General features: G+C 39.5%; 1 protein-coding gene across 1 annotated transcript in view; it reads right to left on the bottom strand.

The window, feature by feature from the left end:
• AGBL1 (ATP/GTP binding protein like 1) overlaps positions 1–27,308 on the bottom strand; it is a 269,261-nt gene that overhangs the window by 104,495 nt on the left and 137,458 nt on the right. Inside the window, exons 19-21 of the mRNA XM_030456954.1 lie at positions 25,472–25,601; positions 20,645–20,776; positions 16,482–16,658 (exon numbers count right to left, since the gene is read on the bottom strand). Of these exons, the coding sequence (XP_030312814.1) occupies positions 16,482–16,658; positions 20,645–20,776; positions 25,472–25,601 (439 nt within the window). The remainder of the gene's footprint in view (positions 1–16,481; positions 16,659–20,644; positions 20,777–25,471; positions 25,602–27,308) is intronic.

Here is a 27,308-nt window from a genome sequence, read left to right on the forward strand (position 1 = left end):
TGGACTATTGCACATCCAAGGTTGTTTTTTATCTTCATGATTGACATGCAATAAGTACAAAATACAAAGTCTTACCTAAGGATAAACCAGAAACTTCTGAATTCCATCCAAACCTCCTGCTAGGCACAGCAGCTTCTGTCGTGGAGCTAAGTCTAAGTTTATCACATAGAGAAGCACGTATTTCTGCTCTTTTATTCAGAATTAAAGTGTTTGCAATTCAGTTTGGCTTAATTTACTTTAGGAATGAGTTAAGCCAGATTTAATTAAGGCCACCTTAATTCTGCTTCAGTGTTGACATGGAGCTTAATGCAGTTTAGCACAGGACTTTCCAGTCACACCTTTAGCTAATTCAGACACACTTTCCTGCATGTTCTGAGAGAGAAACAATATTAAAGAATTCAGTCTAAATAATTATTAAAAAAGCCTAAAGTTGACACAGTTGCAATGTGTAAGTACCTTTAAGAGAACAAACTCCAAGTTTCTAGGGGTGTCTCTAAACCAGAAGAGGAAAAACAAGAATGCAGCAGAAAACAGCAGGTAGATGAATTCCAATTAGGTGGTGGGAAAAATATTTAACAATTGCTGACCCCTAGAATAAAACGACATGGGACCAGATGGATTTCTAACCACGTGATGTTCTCAAATCCAGTCTAAATGCTTTCCTACAAAACCTATTTACACAAAACCAGCTATCAGGCTCTACGCAAGGCTGCCTGGGTGAAGGCCAAAGGCTTATAAGGTCAAACCAGATGAGCTAAGTGTCTCTTCATACCATTAAAACTCCATGAATTTGTTCTTTGGGTTCAGTTAAGGTACTTAATACCTTTTCCCAGAGAACACAGCTTTCCCTGCTCCAGGCCAGGTTGTCTGGACATGGCAGACAAGAGCAGGAGAACAAAGCCCCCTCTGCTCTTACTGTGACACTGAAATATTTGTCAAATCTTCAGACTTCTGCTTCTGAGTCCTGCTTCATATGGCACTACTGTCCTGGAGGAGCTGTGATAGTGGGCTCATACAAAACCCACCTTCTCCAACTGGAAGACTTGACCCTCATTCCAGGAAAAACCCAGCACATGGCACACTCTGAAGACATGCACTAATATTTACGATGTTTACAGGACCCAGTAAGGACACCCATTGTGCTTTAAGTAACAAGAAATACCAGTATTCTGTCAGCAAGGAAGCAATTTGGTCTGTTCAAGGCAGAGGACTACCAGTCACTCCTGGTATACGGGGTAATTCAAAGAAGTTTTGTGATAGACAAAAAGTACAGTTGAAAAAATAAACCTGGATTGGAAACAAATGACCAAAGAGACAAGAGCTGGCTGGAAGTAGGATGTCTGTACAGTTTTTGAGACTGAAAAGAAAGAATACACCATTAAACTGATTTTAAAGGTGACCAGATATACAGACCTGGGAGCAGATAACAGAGGCATGAGGATGGCAATGAAGACAGAAAGTGAACTGACAGATAGAACCAGCAAAGGCACAGAATGGAGAAAGAAAGGGACTCAGATTTCAAAACATTGATTACATTAAATGTTGGACAGCATATACATACTACAGGCATCAACTAGTGGAATTCACTGCTGCAGGAAGCCCTGTCTGAGAAGAGATTATGAAAAGGAAAAAAAAGGTGCCATAATTATTCACAGAGAATGTAACTCATTATTTCCAGGTTTTGAGATAATGATAATCAGGTCTCATGCTGCAGTGTGTGAAGTGGAGGGGAGGCAGGTCAGGCTGGTAAAATTATTTCCTTTCTGTGACTTAGTGTAATTGGATCAGTTGCATTACAGGCTGGTTTTGTTCTCTTCTGAGCTGTAAGGAACCAACCTCTGTATGAGATAGGATGCTGATTATATGGACCAATGGTCTGATCTGGCATGGCAAACATTATGATCCTGAGAGGAGCAAAAATCAATCTCTGCAGAAAATCCGTTGTGTGAAAGACTTTGAAATAGAGATTCTTCTAAAATCCATGAAGAGAGAAAGACAAACATGGCTCCTTTAGCCTGTGCATTTGCTGCCTCCCCATTCTTATTTTCCATGCCTGAGGAGTTCATGATTAGACCTGGAGCTTCATCAAAGGGCAATTTTCAGATGCCAAATAGATTTGTACAATAAATCCACACGGGGCCAGATTAACAAGCAAGAGAAACATCAGAAATCAAAAAGCTAGCTGCTGTAATTCCACAAAAAATTTGAAAGGAAAATGTGCAGTGATATTCTGACTTTTCAAGGTACACCAGTGAAATACTGCAGTTAGTTTTGATTAGGAATATTGCTTTTCTCATCCTTCCCAAGAGCTTTTTCTTTAGCACACTGAAATCCCATGTGCATTCAAGGTTATGCCATTCAGGATTGCCTAATGGACCTCAAATTAAACACTAACATTTCAACCAGAGAAATCACACACAGACACATAACTGCAATTGTCTGCTTTGTGTCACTACTACAATATTTACAATAAAAAATTTTAAAATTAACTTTAAGCATCTAATTTGCTTCACTTTTGTAGTTTTCTGTTTGCTTTAATAATTTGTCCTGCCAGCATAGCTAAGGATCTAACAAATCCCCATCTGAAGTCAAACCAGGGTCTTTAGTTATATCTATAAACTGAATAAATACAATTCAGAGATTAACCTGGGCACAAATTACCAGTCATTTTAAGCCTTCTGGCACTACAAAAGACTGGCTTCTGAGCACGACAGCACTGATTTCAATACTATGGAAAGTTTTTTCCTTCTTGCAGCACATGGAAGGACCACAGGTGACAGTTTTAGTTGTTTTTATGTCTCTGTGTGAGTACACTCACATATATGGTTGTGTTTGCTTTCAAAAAGGGCCACAAGGAAATAGCTTGTCAGAGGATAAAAATATGGAGGTCAGGCACTGATTCATAACTTCTTCCCTCACAAAATAGAATGTCTCCTCCATGCAACCTCAAGTGCAATTGCAAATGGATTTTTTTTAATTTTTTTTTTTTTTTTTTTGCTGCAAGCATCTATGTTGCCCAGATCTGTAGTGTCAAAACTTGATTCTTTCATCTAATCCTGCTCACTCAAATTCTAGAGGATGGGTATTACAGGATATTTGCACTGATTTTATGTGGTATTGCTGCTCATTCCTTTCTTAAAGATATAGTTTGATAAACCTTTTAAGTCTGTATCTATCACATTCTTTCTTGAGTACCCCATTGGAATATGGAAAGACGGAGTTGCAACCAGGTATCTAGAGAAGTCCAAAAGCAGCTGAGGGAGAAAGACCCCACAAACAAAGCAGAAACATCAATTGCTCTGCAATACACCAGGGGGGAAAAAAGGAATCTAGAAGAATAACAGCATTCAAGTCAGGAAAGAAAAAAGAAAACATCTGTTTCCCACTCTACAGGCCCAGCAGCTTTACTGTGTCCTGTGTTAGCAAGTGAAAGGAACACAGGAGATTGCAGGGATTTGTTGAAACAAGGACTCCAAAAAGAGGGGATAATCAGCAGCACTAAGGCAAGTATTGTAGTAATATGAAGGTGGGAAAGGCTGTGCCAAGAGGACATCCATGATTTCTCTGCTTTGCTCTTCTGCACACCAGGCATGTCCACTGAACCTCAACAGACCTGGATACCTCCAGCTTTGCAATCAGATCTGTTATGACCTCATTCTTATCATCATTTTTTATTTTGCTGTAACTTAACCATATGACATGGGACCTGTTCAGCAGTTACACAGCCAGTCAGCACCCAATAATCTCTCAACAGTGAAGACAAAGGAGTTAAGATACTTCTGCTAAAGGGCTGCACATTGGTCCAGACTGTCAGCTTAGGGGCTGAAGAAGCAGATATTCCCTTAGCATCAACTTTTAAATTGATTCCAAGGCAGAGAAGGCATTTTTTTCATATCTTTGCAGCTCAAGACTGTATTCTGCTCCTTTCATAATATTTTTACCAAAAGAATCTAGTTTAGGATATAGCACCTATATTTTCAGCCAAGCCATTATTTGCATCTTAGTTTTTAGCCTGAAAGACTCAGAAGAGACAGAGATGTGATTTGCATGACTGAGGTCCTAAAATGGAACCTAAGAATCTATGTTCTTCTCTATCTACAGTCTTATTTACTCCAATTTATATTGTTCCAAGTATTACCTTGATCAGTGCTGTGTCTGCATATATAAAATGGGATATCTTTACATTGAAGGAGAAGAAAATTGGGGAAATATCCATGCACATTAAATAGCACGTAGTACCATCACTCTTGAGCCTTAAGTTGCCTTTACTGACAGGACTGCTCTGTGACAGCCTGGAGCACCATCCCAGGATTCCTGTGGAGAGTTCTTATCCAGGACTAACTCATTCAACTAAGTACAGCCTAAAAAGGACCCAAAACCACAGGTTATGTAGCTACATACCAAAACACATAATTTTAGCCTAATTACTATGTTGCTCCAGCAATTAAATATCATAAGCTCCACATTTTGGCATTGTAAAGATTCGTCACTCCTGCATGAAAATGCTGTGTCAATGGCTATGTTTGGGATTAAAATATCTGGAAATGACAGAGATCAGTACTATGCTACACCATACTAACCTTAGCACTTGGTAGGACAGTTCAGAACAGGATCACACAGTAAGCTTATAAGACTGGTCTTGAGGGAATAGGCTGTGATATGACATCCCTGGGGCTGATTCCCACTAGGGGAGCCTCAAACTCTGCTTGAAGTGTATTAAAATCACCACTGTGACAGCCTTTCCACAGACTTCCCTGTTTTATTCAACCAAATTTCTTCAGTTTGAATAACTGATATACCAGTACACGACTAAGGATGAAATGTGGTGCCTCCCTTCACTTTTATTAGGAATGGAGCTGGCAGAAGCACAACTGCTTCTTTCCACACAGGGTCTAAGAAGGAGGGAACACATTTACAAGCTATTCCCAGCAAATTACTACTATATACCCTTCCTTCCAAGACTGTTAAAGTCCCTGGAAAATCTCTCCAAAGCTAATTATCCAAATCTACCTTGATATAACACCTCTAAACTTAGCAAGTCAGGGATACAGCTGGGTCAACATCACAGAAGAATCTTCAACATCTCAGAAGGTTTTTCAACCATGACCCAGCTAGCACCAATGATCATCTTCTGCTGGATATATAAAAAAAAATCCAACATTCCATTTATTCCTTGAGTACACATCAATAACTAGAAAGATTAAAGTACAGTTGGCACATGCCCCCTGACAGTTTTTGTGTTGGGTTTTAGTTCTTTCTGAGTGCTTTGGGGACAGGGAGACTATGGAAAGCTATGTGTCCATTCTTCTCCACTAAGTGTCATCCTCCCCTGTTTCTAGTAACTGTGAGTTCAAACAAAATGGAACATCCCTTGGTCCCCTAACACTCAAATCTTTCAACCCCAGAATGGGAAAGCAGATGGCCTGATTGACAACTGAAATCCACTGCAGCAGGTGTTGTTGAGGACTTTTTCCAAAATCTTCTTTAAGGCAGCATTCATGGGACACCTCAACACCTCAACAGATGGACTAGTCTGCAGTATTTGGCAGATAACTACCCAGTACTAACTACTTCAAAGAAGTAAGGAATTATTTAGAAAACAGTTGTTTGATTGTTCAGCAGAAATTCAGTCTATTGGATTAAGAGACCAATGCTTCTCCAGAGTCTCTCACAAAGCACCTGCATTTGGCAAACATTAGAAGAGGGGATGAGTGTTTGGAGCAAAAGGCTTCAAAGCCATCACACACTTGCCAGAAAATAGGTCTTCTATACAGGCTTAAAAAACCCCAAACCATTCTCCCTGCCTGCAAAAATCTCAGACAAATAGGAAATGAGCCTTCTCAAGAAATGCTGACAACAAAAATGATGATATTCAACTGCTGCTCTTTTCCAAAAGAGCAAGGCTCAACTGACTGTGGAGTGGATCAGGAAATGGGAAGGAAGAAGATATAGGCCTGAATTATTGTCTTCAAAATTTACAGACCTTTGAAAGCACATAAGTGGCTTTCCCATATGAAAATATTGAGCACCTTCAATGAAAAAAGAATTAATAAATTGCAATTAACAACCATGACTTTCTGGAACAGAGAACTTCACATCTCACATGGTTTTGATCACACTTGCCTCAATACAACTGTCTTGTTACCCACCAAGAAAGATGAAACCAGCTAGGACAGTCCTATTAACAAGCTCCATGTCATTTTTTCTGTCAAGTTTTCTGGGACATATAAAGGCCAAAGAATGCCTACCAGGTTCTCCAAGTCCTACATTTGCTTTTCCAAACAAACAGCAAGAGCCAAAAGTCAGCACACCTTCAAATTTCTATTATCTGATGTGATAAAAACAAGCCAGATCTGAGCATAGTTAAGCATGCCATTTCTTAGTTAACATTCTATCAAATAATTAAAAACAAACCAATAAAAAACAGCTAATGAGGAAAAATCCTGCAGCAGTTCATACAAGGAACACAAACACCCACCATCTCCTCATCTGTTTGCTCAGAAATCCCCTCTCCTCTTCCCCCCCCCCCCACGCCTTTTTCTGCCTCCTAAATGTCATTAAAAGGTATAATTAGAACATCTCACAAATGAATCACCAATCAAGTAGTGCAAGGGGTTGGCGGAAATAACAGAAGTAGGAAAATAAAGCAAATAGGATGCAAACTGTTGCCTTGGGTAACAATGTAAGAAAACCAAACAAGCAAAACCTTTGACTTGAACCTTCAATCCTCAGATTACTATTAGATAACTCTTTTTTTCCTATACTTCCTTGCTGTTACAGCTGCATCCAATTTGAGCCACTTTGGACTAGAACTGGAAGCAGAACTATTGCTTATCTTTCTTATTCTCAGCATTTGCTTATGAAAGAGATCTCCAGAGCACTGAGGATCAGCTAAAGACACACATTTTAGAGATTATTTTTTTAAGAGAAACTTCTGAGTGCTTTTGAGACTTGCCCATACTTAGAAAAAGCGTAAGCTCTGGGGGGCAAAAGAAATCAGAAAGGAGGAAAAGTCTGTCAGACTTGCAAAGATGATGTAAACATTTGCCAGAAACATACACCAGAAAGCATAAAATATATCCTATTTTTCTTTCTGAAAATACTTATCAGCTATGCTTTATGCTAAGAATATTGCTGAAACCAGTTTTGTTGGTGGCTGAATACTGGCAAGAGGCCAAATTAAAATTATTTTAAGTTTGTGCACCAGATTTTCAATTACAAGCACAATATACATCTTGCTGGGGAACAGAAGCAGTGTCATGCAACCTGCAAACTCCATCAAAACAACTCTATTTCTGACTATTAACTGTAATAAACTGCTTTGAATAAAGCATGCATTTTCTTTAGAGAAATTTGCTATGTAATCTCCAATAGTAAGGAAGATGAAAATATTTCATTACCTACAGATAACAATAAAGAAATAGTGCTGCAATTCCATGGACAAAACAAACATTGCTAACAATTTGTCTAATCCGGGCAGAAACATCTCAGCCCAGAGAAGTTCACCTCTGAAGGACTAGAAAGAGGAAAGACTTCTGTTTTGCCATATTGCTTTAGTTCAGCCAAATTTCCATGGTTAATCATTGGTTCATCACTCATTTTAAAAAATTCAGCCCATGCTAGCCAGGTTTAAGGGGGTGGATATCATCAGATCTTCCAATTAGCCCAACCATAACCCCTGTTTAAGAAAAGCAATTTGTCTGACTATCAAGAAAGAACTGAATGGTCTCACTGCTTGGTGCTGATCTCTGCTTTCAGTGTCTAGGCAAAGGAACAGTTTTTCCCTCTGATCAGGTCGAATGAGAAAATTTGGGGGTATTCAATACCTCTGACTTAAAAGCATTAAACCGGACAGAAAAAAAAAAATTCTTTTTATTATCCTCTCCCAAAGGCTTTCTTCAAAGAGGGATTCATATCACTCATAAAATCTTCTTCAAAGGGCACTGTCAAGATATCTGCAGTAATTTTAAAACTCATTTGTTACTCCTTGTGGTTTATAATGCCTTCGAAGCAAGAAGCTAAAATCTATTTCCATTAGTACTACATCTCCTCCACTAGGCACAACATGCCAAGAAAAATGCTTTTCCAACATGGCATGAAGAGCGTGAACTTGAATTTAGAAGATTTTTTTATATTACTGAGACATAAGGTTTGGAGATCAGCTTTGTACTGTGGCACAAAATATATTCAACTGTAGGATAACAAATTCAGTAGTGAGTGGAACAGCACAATGCAATACAGAAGGGTCTTAATTAGTAGGCTAAGTAATAAGGAATCAGGAGGACTAATAAAAACATGTAACACCATAGAACATGGTAATATCAAAGAGATATTCAAATGTAATCCACAAGAAGCAACATACCAGTATGTGTCTCTGGAGATTTGATTCTTTTAAGGTGATGGTTGTACCTGACTGTCCCTGTACTCAGTAGGACTTCTTGCAATACAGTCTTGCATTCACTCTTTTCAAAACTAAACCTGAGAAGGGGCTCTACAGCCCATAGAAGGGAGGCAGCAATAACAATCCCGTGGAAAACTGGATGGGTAAAAGCTCCAACTAGGGAACAACAGATTGACTTCACAAAAGGAAGCTAAGAAATTATAAGAAGTTTATTTTCTTTTTTCTTTATTCCCCCCTCAGTTGTTTGGTTTGACCAGGGGCTTTTAAACTGGTAGAGACAGGGGAACAATTCCCTGTGGAAACTGTCTTTGTTTTTAGCAGCTTTCAAATGGAGACACTGCTTCTCTAAGACTGAATTAGGCAATCCAGACAAAATGAACAAGAGTATGGATATTTTTTCCCCTTCTTTTCTTCTTCCTTGGGTTGAAAAAACCTTAGATAAGATCAATAGTTTCTTTAGGTTTATGTTTCACTTTCTTAAGGGCAGCTGGCTTATTGTGTTTCCATTGATCACGCAGGGAGATTCGACAGAGACAAACCAGCCCTTTTCTCCTGTCCTCCATTTGAAATCAAATGAGTTTTAAATGAGGCTGGGGTCACTATTTTTTCTCATTTACTTACCAATTGTTCCAAATTCCTGCCTTGCCTTCAGTCACTAAACTGCTGTAAAAATGAAGGCTACATTTCAATCCAAGAAACAACACATAGATTCCTTGGAAAAAGTCTAGCAGCATCTTTTCAGGACTCTCCCTGAGAAATTCTTGCTTCTGGTTTACCTCAGCCTCTATAAGGCTTTCCTGCTCTTCCAAACCATTTGCACAATCCCTATCAGAAGTCTCTGTGCAGCTCCAAGCACTGTATCAGGCCCAGTCCTGTTCAATATCTTCATTGATGACTTGGATGAGGGGATTGAGTCCATCATCAGCAAGTTTGCTGATGACACCAAGCTGGGGAGAAGTGTTGATCAGCTGGAAGGCAGGAGGATTCTGCAGAGGGACCTGGACAGACTGGAGAGATGGGCTGACTCCAATGGGATGAGCTTCAACAAGGCCAAGTGCCGGGTCCTGCACTTTGGCCACAACAACCCCATGCAGCGCTACAGACTCGGAACAGAGTGGCTGGAGAGCAGCCAGGCAGAAAGGGACCTGGGAGTCTGGATTGACAGGAAGCTGAACATGAGCCAGCAGTGTGCCCAGGTGGCCAAGAAAGCCAAAGGCATCCTGGCATGTATCAGAAACAGCGTCACCAGCAGGTCCAAGGAGGTGATTCTGCCCCTATACTCAGCCCTGGTAAGGCCACACCTTGAGTACTGTGTTCAGTTCTGGGCCCCTCAGTTCAAGAAGGATATTGAGGTCCTTGAACAGGTCCAAAGGAGGGCTGGTGAAGGGACTCGAACACAGATCCTATGAGGAGAGGCTGAGGGAGCTGGGGCTGTTCAGCCTGAAGAAGAGGAGGCTCAGGGGAGACCTCATTGCTCTCTACAACTACCTGAAAGAAGGATGGAGCCAGGCGGGGGTTGGTCTCTTTTCCCAGGCAACTCTCAGTAAGACAAGAGGGCACGGTCTTAAATTGTGCCGGGGGAAGTTCAGATTGGATATTAGAAAGAATTTTTTCACGGAAAGGGTGATCAGACATTGGAACGGGCTGCCTGGGGAGGTGGTGGACTCTTCGTCCCTGGAGACATTTAAAAAGCGACTCGATATGGCACTCAGTGCCATAGTCTAGTGACTGTGGCGGTAGTTTGAGGCAGTACAGCCTCAGACTGTCTGCACCAAACAATTGCTGATAATTTCAACATAAGCTTTGGGCTATGTGCAAGGACAGTGCTGCTTAAAGCATATTTTGTAACCACAAGGAACAGCACGTTAGAACACTCGAAGGTTAAGGAGTAAGCAAGACGATTAGATTAAGGGACTCGGCACGATAGCAACATCCACGAAGAAGCTCGAATGTGTGAAAGATAAGCTTTGTTAGTTAATTGTTGCTAAAGGTTTTGTAGCCAATCAAGTTAAAACGTGTGTAACGAGATGTAGAAATCACCAATCAGCAATATGTATACGTGGCATTAGCTCTTAGATTAGTGTATAAATATTGCCTTCTGATTCAATAAAGTTGGACATTTGTTTGCATCAAACTGAGTCTCTGTCTCGCATCTGTTTGCATCAAACTCTCACTGCGACAAATGGTGGACCCCGACGTAGAACGGGCTAGAGACTGTAAATAAAAACTTAAAAATTGCCAAAGAAATATTAAAGAAAAAAGAAGATTGAAGATTGAAGATTATCCGGTCGCAGGTCTCCAAGAACTCGGGAGTGAAGAAAAAGGCTGAAAGGAAGCCGGTAATTGTGGTGCGCACCTTCATCACCTCCTCGCGATTGGCAGGTGAGCTTGGAGAAACTTTTTGTTATGGATTTAAAAGAAGAACGAGACGTTTATTATACTTTAAAGACTTTACTTAATAAGGATAAAAAAGTTATACCTGGCCATGATCTAAAACTGCTTTTAAAATGGACTCGTGAGCATTTTTCTGACATCAATTCGGTCTCTATTTATGACCCTACATTTTGGGAGGTCGGAGTTAAATTATGGGATGCCACTACACGGGGCAATAATGAAACCGCCAAACTCTTAGTACCTTGGCGAACACTTTTTGAAACTTTAAAAGGAAAAGAGTCTACTACTTCATCTGCTCCCCCTTCTGCCCCCCCGCTGCCAACCACTGCCTCTATGGTGAATGCGGATTTGGACCCAGAACCCTTTGACCCTGGGGGCTGGATGAAAACTAAAATGGGACTGAGAAGCAAAACCAAAAGCAACCGAAAACACCACCAGAATCATCGGAGTTCACAGAGGGAGAGAAGCCGGAGAACACAGGCGAGGAATCTTGGAATGCAGACTCCCTCCCTCGTGCCTGCCTACCGCGGCTCCCGACTGCTCTGCCACCTTTCCACCTCGGAAGCCTGATTTATCTTCTTGACCACAGTTGCCATCAATTAATCCTCTGCTTCACCTGTCAACACCATCAGTGCCTGCTATAGAGCAACAGCCAAGGAAGGAACTGGAGACAAGCAACTAAGGAAACTGCTGAAGAAGCTGACAGAACTGGAAACCAAGGATGAGTATACCCCTGAAAAAACTCTAGTTTTTGCTCCAGGGAACATCCCGAACAAGGGAGCACTAATCCATTTTTACCCCCTGATCCGTTCCCTATTCCTGCTCCTATTTCCCTTAACCCTTTAACACCCACTGCTCTACCTCTTCCAGATCCAGCATGGGGAGGGGAGGGTAGTGGGGGAGGTGGTAATGTGTATCCAGTAACTAGATGGAAGGGAATTATTCAAAATGCTATAGTTGAAGGAGAAATGGTTCCCAATATGAGTCCGATGGTTTTCCAGTGATTGTGGGACCAGGAGGAGGAGGTCAATGGGTTGCATTAGATTGGAAAATGGTAAAAGAAGCCAAAGTTGTCATTGCGCAGTACAGTTTGAAATCGGCTTGAGTCATCTCATTTGCAACATTCTTTTTACTGCTCAATTGTTGATGCCATACGACACAAAAATGCTCATTAATACTCTGTTAATTCCTTCTCAATAATTGCAATATAGTTCTCAATATTGATGCATATTGTGGTGCATGGTACACTGGTGTTTCATACAGAGATAAAAAACTTGGTTGGTAATTATACTTGCAGTTTTGATTTAGGAAATTGTACCATTTCATTTTGTTTCAGGGTAACTTTACCAGATTTTAGTAGCAATATCATTTCATTTTTTAATCTTCTAGTGGTGGTTGTTAGTTTTTCTTATATATTGGTGAGAAGTAAGACAAAAAACACAGTTATGAGAATGAGTACTCCTTTTTGGAGGCTGGAAGTTGCTGTGGAGAGCAAGAGCTGCTCCTGGTACGGAGAGCACTCCCACTCCTGCCTCCGCAGCCGCTTCTCGCCCCCCCCCGCACACACTGCTGCTGCTCAGAAAACGAGCCCACCATACCTCTAAAAATGTATCTAAATTCACCAACAAACTTTTATTGCTTTCCCCGGGTTTGGTTTTTTTTTATAGACCATGGCCTGAAAGTTGCTGAGGAGAATGAGAACTGCTCCTCGTACAGAGAACACAGAGTAAAAAAAAAAAAAAAAAAAAAAAAAAAAAAAAAGAAAAAAAAAAGAAGAAGAAAAAAAAAAAAAAGAGTGTGTGTGCCTTTGCTATTTAAAGGCTTGGAATTTTGTCTGTAAATAATTTTATTTGGCTTTTTAGGTTTTAATTTGGCAACCATGGAGGAAACTAGGACTCCACCGTGCTGTGATCCGGGAGGGGTCTGGGGACGCTTTTGGGGCCCCCCGACCAATTTTTGTCGGATAAGCCTCCTCTACCCCCTTGGTTCTATGCGCCAGTGGACATCTGAACTTCCTCATACTAAAAAGTTGTTAAAGTCCTTCCACTGCAGTGTGAAATGTCCTTTTAGTATTGTGTTGTACTGATAACATGTTTTGTTAATGTTGTAATTCATGTGATCGTTTATATGTCGACTTAGGGATCCCTCGTCTATATGTTGGTTGTTGATTGTGCTATTCTGTTGTACTGCTCTTTTTATTGTTAGCTTTTAGGTCATATTTGTGAAGATTTTAATGGAATGTGTTGTATGAATCTTTCCGATCACTCTCAATCTATACATGCTGCAATACAATCACTTAAAGAAGGGGTTGCACATTTGCAATCACATTTGCTTTCTTGCTTTTGCTAACATTGCTACCTTGTATCTTCCAATGTTTTCAACGGATGCTCAATCCTGTCATGAAAAGAGTTTATCTTGTTCAGTCAGAAGGGGGAATTGAGGCAGTACAGCCTCAGACTGTCTGCACCAAACAATTGCTGATAATTTCAACATAAGCTTTGGGCTATGTGCAAGGACAGTGCTGCTTAAAGCATATTTTGTAACCACAAGGAACAGCACGTTAGAACACTCGAAGGTTAAGGAGTAAGCAAGACGATTAGATTAAGGGACTCGGCACGATAGCAACATCCACGAAGAAGCTCGAATGTGTGAAAGATAAGCTTTGTTAGTTAATTGTTGCTAAAGGTTTTGTAGCCAATCAAGTTAAAACGTGTGTAACGAGATGTAGAAATCACCAATCAGCAATATGTATACGTGGCATTAGCTCTTAGATTAGTGTATAAATATTGCCTTCTGATTCAATAAAGTTGGACATTTGTTTGCATCAAACTGAGTCTCTGTCTCGCATCTGTTTGCATCAAACACCCACTGCGACAGTAGTTGATCAAGGGTTGGACTCGATAATCTCTGAGGTCCCTTCCAACCCAGCCTATTCTATGATTCTATGATCTGTGCTCAGAGCCAGCAAAGGAGGTACTGGAATTAATTACTTTTACCACCTACAAAAGCAGGAAAAAAGCTAAAGATCGGGATCCAGGTCTTCTCTGATCTATTTGAAGTTTGACTACTGATTCACTGAATGATCATGGACTTGGGAGCCTCTGCTACACACAATCAGGTGTTTTAAATCCAAGCTGCTCTTTGTATTGCACTTCAAGGTATGAAAGCATCAAAAACATACAGGCATGCTTGTCCAGGGGAGATTCTGGATACATCCCTACAGGGAAATCAATCCTATACAATTCAGAAACTGATTCAATTCACACAAATATACTAATCCAAATATCAGAAAACTAAATACAGGATGCTGGTATCTCCTGCTTGAGCCCTCGTCTCAGTCTATTGTCTACACACACATCAACTTGAGGGTCCAAGAGTGAAGAACTCAGGTTGAATTTTCTAGAAAAATGTGACCTCTTCTGTGATTAATTTCCATTTTACAGGAATAATTTCAGGGCTTCCAGACACTACTGAAATAGCTTTGTCTTGATAAATGGATGATGAGTATTAAATTATATATGGCAACAAAATCTTCAGGTCAGCCTGTCAGGTTGACATCCTAAATTGTAAGAACATCAAACAAGCAAGAAATCACCAACTCTAAAGAGTGCTGAAAGGAAAAAGAAATAGTCTATTACTATCAATTATTTGAAAGAGACATTTTATGTATTTATATACAGCTCCAGCATGAATGTCAACAAAAGAAATTATATTCTATTTTGATACCAACAATTTGGATACTTAGAAAAAAAGAGTTGAAATACTTAGCAGCTGCCTAAATCAGAGAAAGTTCAATAACAGTTTGTATTAGCCTTATGGTGAAGTAATGCACCCTCATGAGAATATTCATGCATCCTCCATTGAGCTAAATAATAATTCTACCAAAGAGAAAAAAAAAAAAAAAAAAAAAGATTTAAAAAAGGAAATATGACCTCATGAAAATAAGCCAATGACCTAAATAGGACTCAGTTTTTCAAGGTGCTCAGAATGGAAATTTCAGAACTGCTTCACAGCTTTCAGACTTCCTGATGGGCCATAAGAACACTGGATTCTGTCACCAGTTACATCTCTCATATATCAACTTTGTCTTGATCTCAGGAGCTGCCTCTGATGCTGATCAGTAATAAAAAGAGGACATAAAGAATGTAGAAAATAGTTTCACACATTTTAACTCAATTAGTCAAAAAAAGAATCCTAAACTGTCTACATTAGGTCTTTCTGCTTATTTTTAGTGTCTCTGCTGTATAATACAGGTCCCCTGTGGATGGCACAGTACTTAAATGCTACATTTGAATGTGACATTTAATATTCTCCAGTATTTCAAGATGCTATTGGCACAAATTAAGCAAATTTGGGTTAAAGAAAGAAAACAAACCATTAGATATTGAGGAAATCTGATGTGTCACTGTTTTTAGGTCTTACTGTGGTTATCTAAGAAAACTGTAAAATCCTTTTCTATGGAGATCCCTAGGAGTTTTGTCATTGACTTCAGTCAAAGTAGATTTTCCCCTGATGTCTGAAAAAGATTCAAAACGTCTGTCTTGACCTGTGGTGCCTATTAAAAAACCATTAGCACTTCTCAGGAGTAGGGAGTGTTGGATGTAATGCCTAGGGCAATTATATTCTCTTCCTTTAAACTGTCTGCTGGTTTTTTCTTTTGCCTTTCCTGTCTTGGAATTGATGTGTGCATAGTATGGTTAAAACAGCAGCTGAGTAGTTCCTGGTTACATTGTACAGTGAGGTAAAAGGATTAGAATGGAGCTTCAAAAGATAATAATTTGAATGTCTTATTAATTAATAGTTATTTATAATAACGGCTCTTCCTTAAGGGTCTTTTAGGATCTTTAACTGCTTATTAATGCTGTATAGATAAGGATTGCTCCCTAGTGAAAGAAATTAGGTGGAATATGGAAACCTTTCAATGAAAGCAACAGGTTTGGGAAGGGAACAAGGGAAGTAATGCACAATCTGAGTAAATGAAGAATTATGAGCATGCAAATGCAATTACTGAAGTATTTAAAAAGTGCCAGGATATCTCATAGACTGATGTCTCTGGTGCATTCAGTATGCACCTAACCATTCCTACCAAGTCTGAAACCCCATTCAATGTCAAATTCAGGTCTGTCTAGATCACAGTCATAGATTTACCTGGAGCTCATGAAGAGCTGTTAAACTAGCCTTAGATTAGCTACTTCTGGCTGTCAGTAAAAGGCAGCTCCACCAAATAAAGGATTCTCAGTGCAGGCTCTTAAATTTAACCAGGTGAATATTCAGGTAGCTAGAATGTACCAAAGATCTTAGTGTCACTGATATTCAAGATAATTACCTTAGGACTAGGTAGGCTCAAAGATGTCTATATGACCAGACAACACATCTTTTACAACACTGTGAAAGCCCTTAATAAGTGCCCTGTATCACCCCTTAGCTCAACACTTTTGGCTCCAGACCTGATTTTCTTTCTATTTCACTGTTGAATGAAACCCACGGCAAGGACTCTACTTCCCTGACACAGAAGCTAAGAGTGATGGAAAGGTTTTACTGAGGAGAAACTCACGGCACCATGGGTCTGGAGAGAGCAGACAATGCTAAGCATCAAGACAGTTTGCTCCTCTTCTTTTCTTTTTCAAGCTCATGAGAGGTGCATTATCAGGAGGGTGGCACAGGGTTCTTTGAAAGATTTACTTACTTTGTAGAGTCCATGGCTGCAGCCACAGTAAGTGCTCTCCATAGTGTAGCTCCTCAAGACCCCCATTTCCTTCCATACCACCACCCGAGCTGTCGACTCCCGGGACTTTTCCACCAAGAAGCTGCAGCTGTTCATGACAAATGCAGGGGCCACTTTATCCAGGATTTTTGGAAGAGTCTATGAGAAAATATCAGTAGAGATGAGAAAATTAATCAAACAGATGTGTGCGTGCTTACATCATACACAAATACAGAGAGACTTGTGCTTTTTCATGTCTCTAGCAAACAAACCTCTCTGTAGGCACTGCTATCAAGATCTTCAACACGTCCATCCCAAGTGAAATCCTCAGATTCAAATATTTGTTTCATCCCAAAGACTAAAAAATAAAATATCCAGTACACTTGGTACATCTCATTCAAAACCAAACATTTTCATACCCAATTGCTTGGGACTGCTGAAGTCAGAGTTTTCAGGTTGCTTCAACAATAATCTACACCTTCCTGAATTCAGTACCCAGTATTCCCATTTTCCCCTCTCCAGCTATATTGTATCTCCTCCCATCATGCATCCACAATTTGACAAGGGATTCAACTATGGGAGGAGCCTTGTCTGAACCTAGCACAGAGCAGAGCAAAGGGATGTGTATTCTTGCGGAAGGTTGCACCTAATTATATGAAAATAGAGCTCAACATTTAGCTAACTGGCATTGTGAAACAAACCAAAACATTCTCCTCTGAGTGTAAAGGATACATTTTATACACTTCTCTTAGAGAATCACAAAAACAAATCATGAAAACCTAGTAAAAGTTACATTTTAGCCCTGAGTGATTTTCTTATTTTAGAAATTGTACTTGCCAACAACAAAGTCTATAAACACTCCTAATACATTGCATCATTTCCATCATTGCAGAGGCAACACTTACTTAGTCATTACACAGTGCTAAATGTGTTACTTTTACACTCCATAAAGTAGATATACTAGACAATACTAATGCTTGTGTGCTCTATGTAGAAACTGGACCTTTAGGTACACACATATACGTGCAGGTGTGTGTCTGTGCATCTAAATTTTAGTGCTAGTATCCTAATCACATCATATGTCAAAAGACCCTTTGATCCATCTAGAGAAGAGCAAGCAAAATGAGGACACTCACTATTTTTTTCATGGCACCTTTCTCAAACATCTGAACTGGATGGAATCATACAGGAGTTCCTGCTAATGACATTTATCCTTGAATTTCATTCAGTTTGGGTGCTAAAAGCCAAGCAGCTAATTTCACTTTCCAACAGCAATCAGTTTCACTGTCTGATTCTGAGCAATTATAATTCCAATTCTTCTGAGCCTTACCTCATAGTACTTTACAAAATGTTTGATTTCATTGAAAATGATAAAATATTGTCTTCCGAAAACATGTTTGATGTAGATGAGAAATCTTTGGCATAAACTATTTTGGAGTATCTCCTGCAAATAGCTTAACCAAAAGGAATTTCATTTTTTCAGTATATTCTGACTACAGTTGTCAAAGGACTTTACCAGTTTTATAAGACAGAGATCTAAAGATCTCTAAGGGAAAATTTTCAGATTAAAAAACTGAGATGGCAAAAAATGGAGCAAAGCAAGAGATTCCATTTTAAATCAGAGCTCACCATGAGTCTCACTCTGAAGTCAAGATCTCCATGGTGCTACTAGGAGCTACAGCATTCCCTTTCCTGTGGGCACAATGCAAAGAGCAATGTTTAAAATTGCCTGCTTGCCTCAGAGAAAGCATCCAATGTCTCTGGATTGCTTTCATCATGTTACTTGTTGCACGGGAATAACAAAATAGTTTTCTCTCATGCAGTTCTTCCAGGTTTTCCTAGATTTGGGTTGAATTAAACAAAAACCCCAAATAAAAACAGAGCCATATGACCCAGATGTTATAAGCCTCAAGAACAATCATGAGATCCAGTTACACTGTATGTCCAGATAGTTTTAATTCTGCCCTTATCTGAACCAACAGAGATTTGTTTTTTCTAAGTATATACTTTCAAATACAATAATCAGATCCCTAACACAGTTTAGCTTTTTGAAACAATTGAAATAATATACATGATCAATCTTTTACATTTGATTAAATAAAAATGCTGGCAGGTAACAGTAATGTCTCTGCACACAGGACTCATTTGTGAGCATTAGCAAATCTGAATTTAATATTCTTTTCATTCTACCAGCATTCAGTGGACTTCACACTAATGGTTCTTTCTTCTCTACTTATTCTTCTCATTAATTATCCTTCAATAGTATATTTTGAATGAGTGAAAGCACACCCTTTTAAAGGATGCTTTTATGATCCTGCAGTAGGTTCATTGTTTTCCTTCTTTACACACAGCTGGATTCAGCATGTACAACAGCAAACAAAGCTACTCCCCTCACACAGGAACCTGTCCATAAACCTCCAACTCATTATAAGAGAATGGAAATATATTTTTTTACTCATGTTCCTGCAGAGATTGCTGTCAAGGGGGCCTGGAATGATTACCAAAAGGACAAATCCTCAAAGAGGACTTTGCAATGCTAACACTGCACCCAGGGCCTCCAAATACTGGAAAGTAACAAAGATTCTTAACTCCTGTATATTGCCAAGGAATACACCTGAGTCTACGACCTAATAAGACAAAGGCTTTGACAACAAAAAACCCCCAAACAAACAACAACAACAACAAAAAACCACCAAAAAACCATTCTCAAGGTATTTAATTTCAGCTCCTGGGGAGAAAACTCCGTCATGGAGGCCAGAATTATCCAGGGCTACCTAAAGGAGGCAAGAGAGAATCTTGTGCAAGGCAGCAGCTCTGAGACAACAGTGTTTATCTGCTTCTGTCTGCAATTGCAGATGTGCTTTCCTACAGAAAGAGTTTCCCAACTTCCCAATGAAGGGGGTCACCCATAAGCAGGAACTGCAGCAGGCACCCATCTCTGCTGAATGCAAACAAGAGGATTTGAACCAAAAAATCTCATAGGCCACTGCAGAGTTCTCTTGAGCAGCCTTGGAGTCTTCCTTGGTTGTAGATTCAAGAAAGGCTTCAGATGCTGACAGCAGCATTTGAATTCTGCTTGTGTAACACCAAACCTTCAGTTTTTTCAAGCCCCCTGATTTCAAACACAGCAAAGGATTTCCTGACTCCAAGTATCCTCCCTGATTTCTTTGTGAAATAGTGTTTGCCACAAGGACCCCTCTCAACAAACACTGGAGCACTTTTTTCCAGTTAAGTTTCAGTTTGCTGTGTATAATGCACCAAGGTGAACACAGAAGATGTGGCATCCTTATGGGAGGATAATTAGTATTTATGCAGTAGCAGTGAAAATTACAGAAATGTAAAGACTTTTCAACCTCTTTCAGGTTGTAATGAATGAAGCTGTACCTATATAATCAGTTTAAGGCCACAATTAATGTTTTGTGAAATTAACATTTTTTAAGACTATAATTAAAGCTTATGAGATTCTTCCTTTTTTTCCACACAATTTTCTCACTTCAGATGGAAATATCTAAGCAGACACACACAAAGAAGACACAAGCAGGAAACCCAGAGAACAATTTGATGAATGAGACATGCACACAAAGGAGGAATAAAACAGATTTTAATATTTGCTCTATCTAATCCCAGATAAATTTCTATGACACCAGACATTTGCCGTTGATATAATTCCACTATGTTGTATCTGTTTGACATTTGTTAAATGCTCTTGTGTATTCAGTGAGACCAAGAATATTTTGTGATTAAGCAATTCAATTGAGTAGGACAGTGGCATAGTGTAATTTTCTCCGTTACCATTAAATAATTCCTATTTTCTATTTTTTTCCTATTATATAGGGGTTCTGGGACAAAAGGTTATGGATTTAAAAGTTTAGAAATTATAAACACACCAAAATGTGTCTGCTCTATTGCTCTGTAGCCAAAGTCTATAACACAGCATCTTATTAACAATAAACAAATAGGGACCCATCTGATAATATTCTTGTTAGCATCTGGTGTTGTGAAGATACTATGCACAACTAGAAACTCACTGGACCATTACTCCTCTGGAGTAAATGCAAGTTCCTCTTATCTCCAAAATTTTGTATTAGCCAGCTGCAAAATGCATGTACACTTAGTAACTTCAGAAAGGAACAAAGTGGTCCTACCCTATAGCCCACATCTTCTGTGATATTTGCTGTGTCCACCATGCAACCTGCTTGCCACAACGTCTCCTTGATGCTGCAGCCATAAAGGAACACATTGTTTTTCTGGGAGTGTCCATGGTAGTCACAGAAAACCTAGGGAGAAGGGGAAAAAAAGGAAAAGAAAAAAAAAATCTTGAACATTTAGAAAGAAACATTTTCCTAGTTATTCATAATAAACCAAATAAGACTAGTGGAGGTTTATTGTCTTCTTCAGGTCTCTTCAGAGGAGCTCAGATTGTGTCATGCCTATAACCTGTGTCAAATTTTGTTTGTCAGTTGTATCTTCCTTTATCTATTCAATCTGACATGATCTCAGGGATACAGTGCATTTCTGTCTTCAGCAGAAATAAACATGACATCTGTGCAAGAATCCATGGCAACTCAGGAACTTAAGGGTTCATGGTAACTTATGATACAACAACACAGCAATTTGTCAGGCTATTTCTACTTCTAAACTCCTCAACTCCATCTCTATCCTCCTGAGATTAAAAATCTCTGCTTTCCCAAGCAATTAATCATCACCTGAGCTTCTTTAAATTCAAAACCTGTGCTACATCATTTTCAGGAAAAAAAAACTTGTGCAACTACATTGCATGATGCTGTCAGGTCTTTGCATGAATTCCTGGAAGCCAAGCACAAAACACGACCCATCTTCATGGCAAATAATCTCTTTCCACAGTGTCTAATCTACCTGTCTATCTAATCCATCTCCTTCATGTCAGCTGTCACATAAACTAGGCACAAGGCACATTCCCAGTTTTAGCTGAAGTTTTGATTGCCTTCATAGTCATATATTGACTCCTATAGAAATTAAAATCACAATTTAATGACCCAAGAGGTAAATATTGACCCAGGTTTTAAAGAATAATCAATGTCAGTGCCCTCTGAGATACGAAGTCAATACACACACTGCTGCTACACATATTCTCCACATCTTTATCAGGAATATTCAGAAATCCGACAATGAAAAGACAAGAATTTTTAAAGAGAAAGGATAGGTTCATTTTAAACCAATATTCACCACCAAGCAGAAAGGAGCTTCAAGACTTCATTGAAACAGTTTTTCAGGGTGTTTGTCAGAGACAAGAAAATAAGTGTAGAAAAGTAGGGAAGAATTACAGATCAACATAAAGAGAGATGGGGGAGAAATATGGGGGTTAAAAAAAAATATACATGTGTTCTTACATAAATACATGTGAAGAGAGAAGAAACAGATGGAGAGGATGAGCTTCTTCCACCAACTGTTAGGCCAGGGCTGAATCTAGTATGTTTATTTACCAGTTATGCAGTAGCTAAGTTTAGCTGTAGCAAGTCAGGGAGTTTATCTATGAATTGGGCATGAACATTCTTTCAGCTCCTCTGGCAAACACTAGGCTGTCATACTGGAGAGGTTTAGGTACACATGCAGAACCCTCTCAACCACTTATAATAAATTGAGTAATCTCATAGCTTCTACACTGCTCCCTTCTTTGGGTTTCTTCATTATCAGCTTTGTTTCCTGCACCCCCACTCACCTCCAGTTTGCTTTGCAGGGCTCTGGGGCTGCACATCTCCATCCCTGCTCCATCTAACACGCACTTTACACACTTGCAGCCCATGAGCAGTGACCCACCCAGCACCAACTTACTCCTGCTTTACTCATACCCTTTGCCAGGCAGAAAGGGAGGACAAACAGGGCAATCACAGCTGCTCACTGCTGCAAACCTACAACCAGCATCATTACCAAAGGAAAAGGAAAACAATATTGCACAGAGCCCAGAGATTCAGCCCCCTTATATTTTGCAGGGCTTATGCAACTCCTGTACTTGAAGTAACTGTTGAATCACGTGCAATTATCCTGTAATGTCTTGTTCTAAAGAGCTGTTTTTACTGGTTCTCTTAATGACAGACATTTTTCCAGCTAGTGTTTCACCTAAGCTATCAGCAACACAGTCATAGTTTAGGTTAACCACAAGTACCACCTAGAATTTATTCCTATGAATATCAAAGAGGATTTTATAGCTTTCCTCTTATTTCAAGGCAGAGAACCAGCTCAACCAGGTATCAATTACCCATCAATTTACAGAATTACCAGCACAAAAAAGGCACAGTATATTATGTGCCTAAAACATTACTTTATGCACCAGAAAGCACACAGGGATGATCAGATAGCTGGCCTGCCTGATCAGTAGAAGGTCTATAATTCTGTACCTCAAGAAACCTGCAGATGTGTCCTTAGTGAGGGTCCAGAATCAGACTCCTGTATTAGTACAGGAGAATCACAGTCAGGTTCTGTAATGCAGCTGATATTTGAGACCACTGGATCTTTGACTGCCACCAGCTTCCAGAAACATCAATGCTACTGAAAATGTTTTTTTTCTATTTGCAAGTTGCATAGAACTACATTTTAATTAAGTTTCCTGGGTGCTGCACTAACTCATGTTTATACTCAACTGTTCTCCAGAATACATTCTTCATTTTCACCCTACAGGGTACCTTGTGTCTCACTGCTCAGCCTATGAAACATAAAAAAACATAAAAAAGCTATGTTTTGTAGTCTGAGCACCCAATACAGAATTCTGCCTGGAATATGTCTTGGCAAACACTAAATAAACCTGTGTTTGGAAAAAACAGTCCTTTTTCTCCAGCCTGTCCTTCCATATGACTGGGACACTAATACACACAAAGCACTTAAATTCTCAAGACTTGCACTCGCTAGGATATGACTCAAGACACATGCAAATTTTTATCTATTTAAAGTTATTTGCCAGCACTGATCATCTTAAAGGTAAGGGCTGCTTTTTAACTCAAAACCAACCCTCCTCATGAGTCACAGAACCAGGCACCTTTTCAGAGAGAGAAAAAGCAAAATAGAAATGGGAAAACAAAATCTGCTGGAACACAGAATGGTTTTAAATTATTATTATTATTATTATAGCGTAAATTCTCATTTTTTTCCTTAATAGCATTGTGACAAGACTTTGTGAGTTTTGAGGTAGACAGGCCTAGTTTTTTTACCCTAGTTTGAGCTACATCCTTGCAGTAGGATGCTTGTTTCTAAGCTTGATATAATGCCTTTGGATAGCAGCAAACCCTGCTCAGGGTCTCCTAGTCCCTGGGAAGATTTTTTTGTCCTACTCTTGGTTGTAGCTCTGTCTGTACGAGGTGCAGGTTCCCTGTTGTGTGCTGAGCTGCATTGTTAACTGGAATTTCTAAACCAAAGAAGTTTTTTTGCCATAAATGCTCAAAAGCAACTTCCTTCTCTCCATTAGACCTTTCTGTTCCCAGACAAAAGGTCTCCAACACTCCCACTTTGCTGCTCTCAGTCAAAAGATGTCATTCAGCAGAGAGATGCAATGCCACACTTCACTCAGTCCCATGATCTAACCAAGTTTCCCAGAGCCAAAAATAAACTGGAGGAGGAAAAAAAACCCAAAAAAGAACCCCCACAGGCTGTTGTCTATAAAAAGTTATCAATTAAAATGGTTTTTATTTGAAAGAGTTAACTTTATAGCTCATTCTTTTCTCCTTCAAGCATCTTTGCTTTGAAGAAACTTCTTGTGCATCCCCAGGATAAATGCAACTAGATCAGTTCACAGAGATCATTTGACTATCAGAGAACTTGGCTCCATGGGATATTGAAGGTTAGAGGGAAAAAAAAAAAGTGAGAGAGAGAGAAAAGAAAAAAAACCAGCTCTCTTCTGGACCAGGGAAAAAGCATTTTTTGAGTATGTATAAACTGAAATCAATGTACTCTTCAAAGGCAAAGAAAAATCAGTTTACCAAGTCCTACATGCAGCCTGTGAGTGAGGGAGATGATAGGATCAATAATCTCCTTTCACTCAGCAATGCTGAAAACTCACACTGAGCATTCAGCTTTCTATACCTGGATATGACAGGGATGGTTGTGTATCAGAAAAGACCTGATAGGAAAAAGCATGATAAAATGAGACAGATCCTACACCTCTCTGAACCAAAGGAAAAAGTGGGTGAGGGCATCCACAACTGTGAGTTGAGTTTCCACAATATTCCTCAGGTTGCAGAGTTTAATTTCTGGGATGTTGCCTCAGTCAAACACCACATTCCCAAAAGAAATCACTTTAAAGCAGCTCACAGCCATTTTCACCTTCCATGGGGCTTTTGTCAAACCCAGAGGGAATTTTGTTTCTTTGGACATTTCCTGCCTCACCGTAGCTATTAGCAGCCAACCTGCCAGTCTGTGCATTCACATCTGTTCATTAACATTAGAACCTCTCCATTTTCCTTTTTTTGTGAGTTCTTAGCACTATGTTTTCATTCTGCTGGGAAGCAAGACTAAGCAGATGGAATGGATCCTATCCTGGATCCTATCCCAGTTAGACCTCTGAGATGAGACCCTTCTCTCTTGAATTTCTGGTACCCCTTAAAACAGCCATTTTTTTTCATCACCCAAGCAACAAGGAAGTTGAGAAATGTTGAAGGCTGCTCCTCATGTTTTTCTGATTGCATGGGTTGTTCAAATATGGGCTTTGCACAGTCCATTCAGATTAAATCTTTGTGGAATTTCTCTCATTGCCATGTAGAAAGCAATAACCTGCTCATAATAGTTAGACCAGCTGGAGTGCTTCAAGCCTATTAGAGCACTTCAAGGATTTCATTTTCTCATCTGTTTTCGAGGCATACAGAGATTCTGAAGTTGGAAATTGTTAGGATTCATAAAGTAATCAATAACCAAAACTTTCAAAACACTTCCATAACATGGAAATGTTACAGCACATGATGTTTCCCATATCTCTCTAGCTCTAAAGCAATGCACATGCAGGAACTCACCACAGGGGCCCGGCCAATGCTGCGCAGGTAATGGAGGAGCCCCTTGGCATGGTAAATAGTTGGATGGAGCTGAGGATTGGGTGTCAACCACTGCCTGTTCAGATCATCCCCACTCAATGAACAACGGTGGCTGAAATCAGAAATCAACATATCACAAACTAGGAAAACAAGAGCTGATTCAAAAAGTGTTCCAGTTCTGGCAAGCTCTGGCACAAGGACACATTGTCAATTAGCAGACAGACATCAAGGTTTTAAACATTGGGCTAGAAAAAACCAATGGGCCATACTGTATTTCAAAAGTGCTTGCAGTATATGAATTTTATCATTTCCTTGCAAAGTTCCTGTAGTTGCAATCTTGAAAATAAATGTAGTTTTTCCTCTACCTAAATAAAGACAATTAAAAAGAATACTTCCAAACAAAAAGTCTTCTAAAATGCTCTAAATGCTGTGCTATGAATTTCAACCAGCTTACATAGAGCACAGGCTTCTCAAAAATTCCACAGCAAACAAGTACATCCAACTCCTACTCATTCTAATTGAAGACAGGCACTTGAATCTCTTCGATCAGTCTGAAATATGAATGCACTTAAATGAGATGAGCTGGATATCTCATTTAAGCTTCTCCACTCACAAGAAATACAGCTATCTAAAGCACATCAAGATGATCTTGATGCATGGTACATCATTATGTAGAACAATTACCTGGCTTCACTGCAAAGGCTGAATAAAAAGGCTAAATAAGGATCCCAGATCTGCACTGGGAAAATGTATCCCTTAAGTTGGCTTGAACACATTCTGTGACTGACTTAGTGATCAGTGAAAGATGGTGCAGGATGTCTGGAGGCATGGAGCAGTACATCACTGTGTGTTTTGCAAAATCCAAATAATCTCTCCTGTTCATGACTGTATAGACCAGAGCCTCCTAACACTCCTCGAAGGATTTGGTCTCATTTGGTTTACAATTTAAAAATCAGTGTGCTGATAAAATTCAGGAATCAACCCTCAAGCATATGAGAGATTGTGGCAAGTCCTCATCACCTCCATACTATCTAGTTCAGCACTAGAATGCCTCCAGGGGCATTGTAAACTTAGGCTGGTTTGTGTTTAAAACAGAAAACAAAATACCCCCCAAAAAATCCTACATGTTGTGTGAATTTCTAGCTACCAAATTGCATCCAGTTTTGCTGTTCCAAGCTCCTAGAACAAAATAAAGTACAAATGTACTCCTGGGGATGTGGTCTGTTGTTGTACTGGCAGAGCTTTGCACTGTAGCTTGGGTGGGTGTCATACAGCACCTTCAGAATTTTCAATGCCTTGCAAATGATGCTTCAAGAAAGAGTAGTAAAAAAATAAAATAAAAAAAGATCTATAAACAGTGGAGGACCAGTTAAGAACAGAAGACAAAGAGATAATAAAGAGACACTAAGAATATTTCTTATATTATTAATGTAGAAAAGCAAGGTCTCTGATGCCATCTTGGGGTTTCTGGCAACATCACAAGACCCATTCCAAGTTTACTCTGGTTTCATTGTTATCTGAATTCCCTTCTTTCCTCACAATCCATAGTTCCCATGTTATTCATTGGGTGAATGGGAAAACATCAGCAACAGCTAACACATGGGAAGTCAGCAAGCACTCCTGGGATACTTCTGTCAAAAATTCTACATGAAAACATGACAACTGTTGTTACATTTCTTACAGGCTCTTCAGAAAAACTTAAGTCCACCACTCCTGATCCTCAGGACAAGAGCTGCTCAACTGAGATTAGGATCATCAGCAATATAAGACCCCATGACAAGCCCATCATCCCCTGCAGTTCATAGATGCTGCTGGTTGC

Source organism: Calypte anna, chromosome 10 (genome assembly GCF_003957555.1).
Source record: "Calypte anna isolate BGI_N300 chromosome 10, bCalAnn1_v1.p, whole genome shotgun sequence".
Classification (NCBI taxonomy): Eukaryota; Metazoa; Chordata; class Aves; order Apodiformes; family Trochilidae; genus Calypte; species Calypte anna.